This window comes from Leucopleurus acutus (assembly GCF_964270905.1).
Source record: "Leucopleurus acutus genome assembly, chromosome: 3".
In the NCBI taxonomy this organism is placed as follows: domain Eukaryota; kingdom Metazoa; phylum Chordata; class Mammalia; order Artiodactyla; family Delphinidae; genus Leucopleurus; species Leucopleurus acutus.
In genome coordinates this window covers 11,414,594-11,424,528 of record NC_139145.1, presented here as the reverse complement: position 1 = coordinate 11,424,528, position 9,935 = coordinate 11,414,594, and the positions used below count along the sequence as shown (strand labels likewise).

Genomic DNA, 9,935 nt, shown 5'->3' with positions numbered 1-9,935 from the left:
CATCTGTCCGTCCGTCAGATGCTGTGAGACTCCTGCGTGGAGGGCGAGACGTCCCGTGTCGTCCATCCATCCTGCTGGGGTGGGTGTCCAGTTTGGGGGCTGCGTGCATGCCGGGTGCTGGCCACGGCCTGGTCACAGGGGACGGGAGTAGGTACGAGGCCCATGGAGGTGCTGGGTGGGACTCAAGCAGCAGGGGTGACCCCCCCTCTGTCCAGCCTCCTGGGCCTAATGAGCCCCCATGATCACCTTCTCCTAGAGAAAACTTTGTTGACCTGGAGGCCTCCAGGCAGCTGAGAACGCCTGGGATGGTACACCCCTCCCCAGACCTCCACATCTCAGCCCACCCTGAGCTAGTTCATAACCAAACTTGCTGCCGAACTCCTGCCCCCACCTGGATTCTGAGTCTTCTGCATTTCCAAAGAAGGCATCCCCACCCCAGGGTGCAGGCTGGGTGTGGTGAGGCCTGGTGGGGTCAGGAGACCCCCACCCTGACACAGCAGTAGCAGCACCCGTCACCCTCACTGGGTTCTGAGGGAGCTGTAGTCAGAGTCCTCAGGGTGCCCTTGGCGTAGTGTTGGGGCACAGGGGTGCAAGGTCAAGGGTACCTGCTGCTCTTGGGCCTGGCCTACCACCCCTGCAGGTGACGCTTCAGGTGAGGGAGCTGTGGCCACCTGAGCTCCACGCCCCCCCCCCCACGTGACCTGAAGAGCTGGGGGAGGTTTTGGCACCTCGCCTACCCTGGGAGGCCTGCCTGGGGTGAGTGGGCAGACAGGTCTGTTTCTGCCCGAGTTCTCCGTGGACCCTGGGCCCCCATCCCCTGGGGGTCTCGCATCCTATGACAGGGGTCCTTGGGACATTCCTTTGTCAGGCCCTGCCTGGCCAGCTTGGCCTGAACCAACTCTTTTTGGCTTCCTCGGCTTTTGGGGGTCCTGGCTGGGTGGGGCTCAGGCCCCTCTCCTAACCGTTGGTGTGCCACAGGTGGCTGGCCACAGATAAGAGTTCTACCCCAATGGAGGTGGGGTGACCTGCTCCCCCAGGCCTAGGCGCTGGGGTACTCCTGAAGGCGCCGGGGGGCAGACAAGACCCTTGTGACCCGGGCCTCAGTTCCCTCTTGTCATTAGCTCAGGCCCACGGGTCTCAGGGCCCGAGGCTCACCCCAGGCAGGGGCTGGACGTCAGGGACTGGTTCCAGACAGCTCCCTCTGCCTTCTGCCCTCCTGGCCAGTGCCCAACACCCTGTCCCGAGGAGCCAGTGACACTTGGGTTGCCCCCATCTTGCAGGGTTGTGGAATTTGGGGGTAATCGATGCCCAGCCTGTCATTTCTGACCTCCTGCCAACCGGGGACAAGGGGACACAGCTGTGGCATTTGCTACCAGACTCCGGAAGGGAGGGCTTTGGCAGTCAAGGTCCACTGACCCCGCCATGCCCTCCGTTGGAAACTGCCCCTGCCCCTCCAGGGACTGGGCACTGATATATGCAAACCTGCCAGTCCAAGCCCTGTCCCACTCATGTCCCTCTTTCCCCCAGGCTGGCTCTGCCCCCACCCCCAGCATGTACATTGTGCTGTAGATGTCCCGTGGGCCGCACGCGTGGGTGCCCATGGCGGGCGGGGGCGGGCGCTCAGGGCGCACTCGGCCGGCCCCTGCCCATCCTCTCTGGCGTGGACGCTATCGTCTGTGTACCTTTGCATCCTTTGTAATGAAACGTAATAAAAATACAATGTTTTCATCTCTGCCTCCTCCCCTTTTTTCCTGCCCTCTTCTCCCCTCTGGAGGATGAACTGTGGGTGTTGCAGGTGCACCAGGCAGGAGCCACACAGGGGCCACACACACAGATACACGGACACGCAGGCATGAGCCCCTCACACACACACCCCAGGATCCTGGGGCAGACGCCCCAGGAGAGTGAGTGGGAGGTAGCAGGGCCGGACACTCCTAGTCAGGCTTCTAGGGCCCCAGCCAGTCACGGGGGGAGAGAGTGGCAGGCCCCCAACTCTCCCAAGGCCTGAGTTTGGGGTCCCTGGCCTCTCCTGAGAGGCTCGACCCTTCCATCTCCCCGTAGCAGAGACCACAGCCGGCTTGCTCCGCCACACACACGCTTTATTTTGTCCTCTTTGAGCCCCTCTCCCTCCCCACCAGGCCAGCTGCCTCTTGGGGCCGGGTGCTGATGGCCTCCCACAGTGAGGGCAGCCGTGAGGGTGGCCGTCATCCAGTGGCGGGTCCTCACCTGTGTCCCTAGGCCTGCAGCAGCCTCTGGACCTCGTAGTCCTCAGGGATGGTGTCTGTGGAGAGAGGGTGAGCAGGTGAGGGGGGGTGAGGCTGGGCGGTATGGACTCCCCACCTTCCCCAACAGGGTCCTCTTACCATTGCAGCGGTAGCGCAGGTTGGCCCAGATGATGTTCTCCTGGGAGAAGCAGAAGACTCCCAAGCGGCCTCCCCGCATGGTCGTGTCCAGGACCACATTGCTGTCCGCAACCAGCTCCGGGCCCTCGTAGAACCTCACTCTGCGGAGAAGGAACGGACTGTGATTCGGGGCCCTGGGCCAGGTGCCTCCTCCCCTCTCAGAGCGTCGGCATCCTGCCCCATGAGCTAGGCCCCCTCCTCTCTAGAAGAGGGGGCCATATGTCTCCCTGCCGGGGCCATGCTCAGGGCAGAGGGGGCTCCTGACCTGAGCCTCAGTTTCCCTGTGTGAGAGGATGGACATCTAGGGCCCTGCACACAGTAGGTGCTAAGCGTAGTGCCTGGTCTTCCTGGCAGCGTAGAGTGGGGATTGAGAAACCAGGAGTGAGTGAGACCCCCCTACTGCTGTGTGCAGAGTCCAGAACCACCGGACCCTTGAGCCCAGACCACCCAAACTGGCCCTGCCTTTTCTGAGTCCAGGCTCCCCCATGTCTCACCTCTCCTCTGGCCCTGCCCCCTGAGCAGCTCCCTGCATGGCCTGGCCCCTCCCCCTGTCCTGGGAGGGGTATCATGCCCTAGGGCCAGACAGTTATTTCTAACTGCCTATATTATTCCCATTTTACAGATAAGGGGACCGAGGCCCCCTGAAGCACCCCCCTCCTTCCCTCAAGAGCCAGGATAGAGCAGGGACTCCGGGCCCCCTGGCAGAGGGCGGGTTCCCACCTGATGTAGCCCACTTGGGGCCGGTGCTGCAGGAACCAGCGGTAGGACGTCTTGTCCTTCCAGCCCACATTGCGGGGGTCCTTCCACAGCAGCCGCACCTGTGACTCTGTGTCCCCCGTGTGCCACAGTGCATTCCGAAGCTGCTCCCCAGGGCCTGTGGAGGACTTCACGGCCTGCCACGCCGGAGAACAGGGGAGCGGGGGTCAGAGACCACACAGGCCACCAGAGCCCCCAGACAGGCAAGGAGCTGTGAGTCATAGAGGAGTGGTGGGGGGCCCCAGTATGCCTGGATGGGAGACCCATGAGAAAGCCTTGGGGGCCACGAGGAGCTTTGCAGTCAGGCTGTAGGGGCAGCAGTGGTTTGTGGGATAAACTCGAGTCTAGAGGACTTGGGGGATTCTAGGGTTTCAGTGAAATACTGGGGTCTATGGGGCCTGCAGGAGGATTTGGAACCTGAGGGAAAGTTTGGGGCTCTGTGAGAGGGTTTGGGGGCTCACAGAGAGATTGGGGGATCCTGGGGGAGTGTTTGAGGGCCTGTGGGAGGAACTAGGTAGAAAGACTTCTAGGTCCATAGAATGAGGCCGGGGGCTGTAAGGCTTTGGGGATCTGTGGGAGGGTTTGGGGCCTCCGAGTTGGCACTGAGACCAAGAGTTCAGGTAGGGCCCAGCACCTTGAGCTGGATGCCAGGCTCCGCCACTGCACGGAAGGGGTTTGCCTGCCAGTATGTCTGCTCCATCTGCTTCCACATGACCACATAGAAGCTGGAGCTGTCCTGGTAGCCAAAGATGAAACCCGCGTAGTCGTCATCCGTGACCGTGTTCACGTGGAACGTGCCTTCGAAGTCCACGCCATTGAAGGCCGTGTAACCTGGGGAGAGGAAGGGACGCTAGCCCCTGCCGCACCGGGGCCCAGAACCGCCCCCTGGCCCCGCCCCTCCAGAGTCCAGAACGCCCGACCCCTGAGCCCAGACCACCCAACCTGGCCCCGCCTTTCCTGAGTCCAGGCCCGCCCCGTCCCACCTCTCCCCTAGCCCCGCCCCCTGCACGGCCTGGCCCCTCCCCATGTCTCACCCACACCCAGGCCAGGGTCGCTGTTCATCGTCTGCACGATCTCCATCCCCTGGTGGGGTTCAAAGGAAGAAGGGCCTCAGGCCAGCCGTGTGGGCCTCGGCTCCCCGCCCCTAGCTTAGGACCCGCTGTGTCGGTCCTGGGCTCCCCCCACCTCCCGCCTGGGCCCCGCCCGCACCTGGTTGAGCACCACCCAGTTAGGGTCTATCTGCGCGTCGCCCTCGGGGTCCAGCACGACCGTCTGGAAGGCCCGGAAGTCGGTGAGGGTGACCTCAGCGTTCTCCGGACACACATCGATCTTGTCCACCACCTTGTCTGCATCAAAGTCCCCCTGGCACGCGTCGCCCACGCCGTCCCCTGAGAGGAGATGGGAGGCCCCCCCACCGTAGTAGAATCAGCTCCAGGCCCCGCCCCAGGCCTGGCCACGCCCACACAGGCTACCGGCCCTGCCCACACCATGTCTCCAGCTCTGCTCACACGTGCCACTGGCCCCACCATGCCCACCCCAAATCTCACCCTAGTGGCTCCACACTAGCCCCATCCCCACCACAGGCCCTGCACCCTGCCTTACGGTCCACGTCTTCCTGGCCCGGGTTCGGCACCAGGCGGCAGTTGTCCCGACTGTCGGGGACCCCATCGTTGTCATCATCGTCGTCGCAGGCGTCACCCTGGCCATCGTGGTCTGAGTCCTGCTGGGCGCTGTTGGGCACTGTGGGGCAGTTGTCCCGCGAGTCCTGGTGCCCATCCCCATCCCTAGAGTGGGTGGGTGGGGCAGAGACAATGAGACCCCAGAAAGCTGGATCAAGGGCTGCCCACCCTGGGTGCCCACCTCAGCCCCAGATGTCCTCCTTACTGGTCTTGGTCGCTGTCACAAGCATCTCCCACAAAGTCGTGGTCCACATCCCTCTGTGGGCGGGGGAAGGTTGTAGATGTCCTTAATCAGGGCAGAAGAATTCAGAAGCCTCCCGCCCACCCCCAGTTCCAGAGCCAAGGTCCTTCCTGACGTGGAGGAACACGCCCCCGCCCCCCCAGGCTGCTGGGACTGGGCTGGAGTCTTGTTAATCAGCCTGGTGCTTACCCCAGGGGTCTGACCCAGCTGGGGTCTGGCCTGCCCTCACCTGGTCTGCGTTGCTCTTCTGAGGACAGTTGTCACAGGCATCCCCTACACCATCGCCATCACTGTCCTTCTGGTCTGAGTTGGGCACCCTGGGGCAGTTGTCCACTGCGTTGCGGATCCCTGCGGGAAGCAGAAGGACAGAACAGGATCCCAAGATTAGGACGGGGCCAGGCTGACTTCAGCAGGGCAGGTGCAGCCCTGGGGCTAGCTTGGGACAGAGTCCCACCCCATCTTTGGCTCCCAATAACAACAAAGTTAAACCAAGTATTCATGCCCAGTCACCAGCCTCCTGGAGACTAAATGAATGGATGGCGGTGAGGGGACTAGCTCTGTGAATGCACCACCTCGAGTGTCTGCCCAGATGTAAAAATGGTACCTCCTCAGCCCTAAACCCCAGGCTCACGTCTCTGTCCTCTTATTTCCTCCCTGCAGCATCTCACACAGGGACCACCTTCCCCTCCTCCAAAAGTTCCTTCCTTTTCTCCTCGGCATCATATCCCAGCTTGCATTTTGCTGCCCGCCGGAGCACGGTCCACGGTCCCTGGAGCCCTAGGCGAGCACACCCCCTCCGGCTTCCAAAGGAGGCCGAGCCCCGCCCAGCCAAGCCCCGCCCCTTGGTGCCAGCCCTTCCCTCTCCTCTCCCCTCTGCCACAGAGCTCACGGTCGCCGTCTATGTCGTCGTCGCAGGCGTCGCCTCGGCCGTCGTTATCTGTGTCCTTCTGATCGTCGTTCTTCTGGGACTGGCAGTTGTCGCATGCATCGCCCCACTTGTCGCCGTCCGCATTGCGCTGGTCTGGGTTCCGCACCAGCGGGCAGTTGTCCTAGAGGTCAGGGCCGGTTGGGAATAGTCAGGCCTAGAAAGGCAAATGTCACTCCCCAGACTGTCCGTCTCCGAGGCCCCGCCTCCTCTGCAGGGAATCCCCTAACCCTCTGGGACCCGTGAGATCAGCCTCTAAGGCCACACCCCTCACTCGAGCCAAGCCCCCATCTAGTCTCACCTAGGCCCCCGCTTTTGCCCCACCTTCTCGTTGAGGACGCCGTCCCCGTCGGCATCCGGGTCGCAGGCGTCTCCGATGCCGTCGCGATCCACGTCCTCCTGCCCTGAGTTGGGCACCGTCACGCAGTTGTCCTAGGGGTGGGCGCGGCGGGCATGAGGGGCGCTGCCAGGGAGCCCCGCCCACCCTCATACCAGGCCTCGCCCTTCAGACCCCGCCCACCTTTCGGCACTGGCGCTCTGAGCAGCGCAGCTTCTCGTCGGGAAAGCCGTCCAAATCTGTGTCGCTGCCGCAGAAGACCCCGTTGCCAGCCCAGCCGACACCGCACTGCGGGTGGGGGAGTGAGTGGGTGCTCCGGCGTGGCCCCACCCCCGGACCCTCAAGGTACGCCCCTCCTTGGCCCGCTCGCACTCACCACGCAGGATCGCGACCCATCACGCTCCAGGACGCAGTCGGCCTTCTCGTGGCACGGGCTGGGCGTGCCGTCGGGGCAGAAGCGCTGTGCGCGCCGACGACAGCCTGATGCCTGGTCTCCCACGAAGCCGGGCTGGCACGGGCCGCACTGGAAGGAGCCCTGAGCCCGGGCCACAGGAGGTCAGCCCCCCCCCCACCCCCCCGCGTACGCCTGACACTTCGCGTCCCATCCTCCATCTCTCAGTCCTTCCCCTCTCCTCCCAGGCCTTACCAGGGTATTGACGCATACGGAGTTGGGGACGCAGTTATGCTGCCCGGTCTCACACTCGTTAATGTCCGTGCAAACCTGGGTGGGAGGGAGGGCAGAGGTCACTGATCCTACGCAGATACCCCCAGACCTCCCACCCGGTTCACGTCTCCTCTGAATCCTACCCCTCCCCTACATCTTGCCTCCAAGCCCGACCATCCCTGACGTGGACCCTTAACTTCCTCTGTTCCCCAGACTCCGGTCCCTATGCCCTCCCGCTGGAGCGAGGCAGGAAAAGGCTGCGAGGCTGGGGGTCGAGTTTACTCAACAAAATGCCCCCCACCCCAACATGCTCCTCCTGGCTCCCCACCCCAACCCCCCACGGCCCTCACCTGCTTATTGGCCTTGGCGAAGGCCAGCCCCACGCCCTCGTGGGTGGGGCCGCTGTACCCCGGCGGGCAAGCCTCGCAGCGGAAGCCCGGACTGGTGTTGATGCAGCGGACGTGGGGGAAGCAGGGATGGGCGTTGCACTGCGGAAAGAAGGGCCCCGGAGGGTCAGAGGACGGACGTATAGCTGGGCCTCCCCGAGAGAGGCTTCTCAGGGCTTATTGGGCTTGTACTTGTAAAGTTCAAGGGCCGTCAGCTAGCTCTTGGGGAGCGGGGAGTGCCATGTGGGGCAGAGGCCACTGTCCCAGGGGTCACACACGGCTTTGCCTTGATGTGGGAAGGGGCAAGACCAGGCGGGGACCAGAGCGTGCCTGAGGGGATCTGCTCCTGGGACCCGGTGGGCTGGGTGCTCATGGGCGGGGGAAGACATTTTGAGGGCGGGCGTCCCCAGAGGAGGCGGGAAGTGGTCGTCGGGGCGTGCGTGCCCGGCGGTGAGGAGGCTGTTGGGGCGGGAGCCCCCCGGTGGTGGAAGGGTGGCTGGGGTCGGCGGCTCCCGGCGGTGAGGGGGGTCGTTGAGGCGGACGTCACCGGCTACGGAGGAAGTCGTCGGGATGGGCGTCCCAGGTGGAGAGGGGGGTGGTAGTGGTGGGTGTCCCCCGGCGGTGGGGAGGTCGTCTGGACCTGCGCCCCTGGAGATGAGGGGGCTCTCCGGGAGAGCACCCCCAGCGGATGAGGAGTTTGTCGGGGCGGTGGGGAGCTGTGGGGTCACGCGTTGGGGGATCGTCTGGGCGGTGGTGACGGACGCACCTCGTTGACATCGGCGCAGTGCGAGCCGTTGCCGCTGAAGCCTGCGGGGCAGGGTCCGCAGCGCGGGCCGCTTGCTGTCTCGGTACAAGCCACGCCGGGGAAGCAGAAGCCGGGCGCGCACTGGCTTAGGGGCCTCACGCTCAGTCTGGGGGTGCGCGCGGGTTGCATCCCTGCGGGGGTGGGGCGGGAATGGTTAGGGTCACGCCCCGGGGTGGAGCCTGGGGGGGATGGCCCCTGAGGGCGTGGTGAGATCCTGGTTGTTCTGCGACCCCGCCTCGTACTGAGCGCTCTGCCCGCCAGGTCTCTCCAGTATCTGGATCTCGGCGCCTGGCCGTTTTTTGCTTCTCCCTCCGCGACTCTCCACCTCCCAGCATCTCTCGCAAGGTTTCTGGCACTTTTGGGGTCTCCCCTTCCCGTAGTCTCTGTCTCCCCTTCCTGTTTCTCTCTCTCCATCCCTCATCCAGTATCTCCATCTCTGTCAGCCTCCATCTTCTCTGTCTCTTTTCCTCCCGGTCTGTCCTTCGCTCTCTGTCTCTGTCTCCCCATCTCTTCTCACTCCCCCGCCGCCCAGTCTCTGCCGCCCCAGCTGTGCTCACCGCACGCGTCACACTCCATCACCGTGTTTTTCAGAAACGTGATCTCCTTGACCTTTGGTGCAAGGGGGATGGGGTGTGGTCAGCGGGTCCATTCCTCTCCTCCCCCGTCGGGTCTCCCCTCTCCCTCTCTCAAACTCCCTTCCCGCAGACCCACCCACTCGGCCCGGGCCCCCTCCCCACGGACTCCCTACCCCGAGATCCCTACTCTCCTAGCTCCTCTCTTCCTTCCCTGGGATTCCCTTCCCCCCTCACGGATCCCTACCCCTCTCCCGCGGAACCCCCTTTCCCTGGGACCCCTCTTTTTCCTCTTTTCCATAACTCTGGGCCCTCTTCACCTCCACCAGGATCCCCTTCTCCAGTCCTCCCCCCACTCCTCCACACTCCCCTACCTCCGAGACCCCCTTCCCCTCTTCCAAGCCTCTCTGCGCCAAACCGGCACCCCCGTCCCCCCAACCCCGGCAGGCACCTGCTGCCGCAGCAGTTCCCGCACATCCTGCAGCGCCGCGTTGGTCTCCTGTAGTTCGCGTAGCATCTGCGGGCCCAGGTCTGCACCTGCGCTGACAGGGGGCGCTGGTGGGGCGTCGGGGACCGGAGACCCCCATCACCACCCCTCACACCGCCGCGGCAGGGACCCCTGACGCCCACCCCATTTCCTGAGCCTCTGCCCCGCTGCCTGCTTTCTCCGCCCCGCACGCCCCGGCGAACAGTCCCCGAGTCCCAAGAAGCCGCGACCCCAGGCCTCCCGCGAGTCCTGTCCGTTTGGGGGTCAGGCGCGGCTTACCCAGCGGGATCTGCCCCTGGCTCGATACGCCGAGGGCAGCCAGGGTGAGCAAGAGAACGCGGGCGGCGGTGAGGACCATGACGGCGGCGGGGAGCTGGACAGCGGCTCGCTCTCTGCCGCCCACGAGGCCCGCGTGTCCTATTTATGCCGGCGGCGCGGCCGGCCCCGGGGACGGCCCTCCGCGGCCCTGCCCAGCGTCCAGCCTCAAGGTAAACAGACGGCGCTGGCCTCCGCGTTCAAGGCCCCGCCCAGCGCGGCTGAACCCGGATCCGGCGGGGAAACTGAGTCACGGGGGGGGGCTTGTGCGGGGGGTTATTGGGGCGGGGAATCAAGCGGGACCGCCCTCCAGCCCTCTCATTCGCTTATCTGAGTGATGGTTGCGTGCCAAGACTCGGGCATAGC

General features: G+C 64.5%; 1 protein-coding gene across 2 annotated transcripts; it reads right to left on the bottom strand.

Moving 5' to 3' along the window:
• Nucleotides 1–2,142: 2,142 nt before the first annotated feature.
• Nucleotides 2,143–9,612, bottom strand: COMP (cartilage oligomeric matrix protein; the record flags this gene model as incomplete). Of its 2 annotated transcripts, none has more annotated exons than XM_082835696.1 (19): nt 2,143–2,281; nt 2,364–2,503; nt 3,123–3,295; nt 3,793–3,989; nt 4,193–4,241; nt 4,368–4,546; nt 4,761–4,942; nt 5,043–5,095; nt 5,308–5,426; nt 5,968–6,127; nt 6,328–6,435; nt 6,524–6,628; nt 6,717–6,875; nt 6,987–7,061; nt 7,355–7,492; nt 8,157–8,326; nt 8,753–8,804; nt 9,219–9,322; nt 9,534–9,612. In XM_082835696.1, 19 exons carry the CDS (start codon nt 9,610–9,612, stop codon nt 2,235–2,237), a joined length of 2,289 nt encoding a protein of 762 aa, XP_082691822.1. In that variant the 3' UTR covers nt 2,143–2,234. The 2 variants fall into 2 exon arrangements, with proteins under 2 accessions (XP_082691822.1, XP_082691821.1); XM_082835695.1 differs by having other exon boundaries at nt 9,219–9,304.
• Between the last annotated feature and the right edge of the window lie 323 nt (nt 9,613–9,935).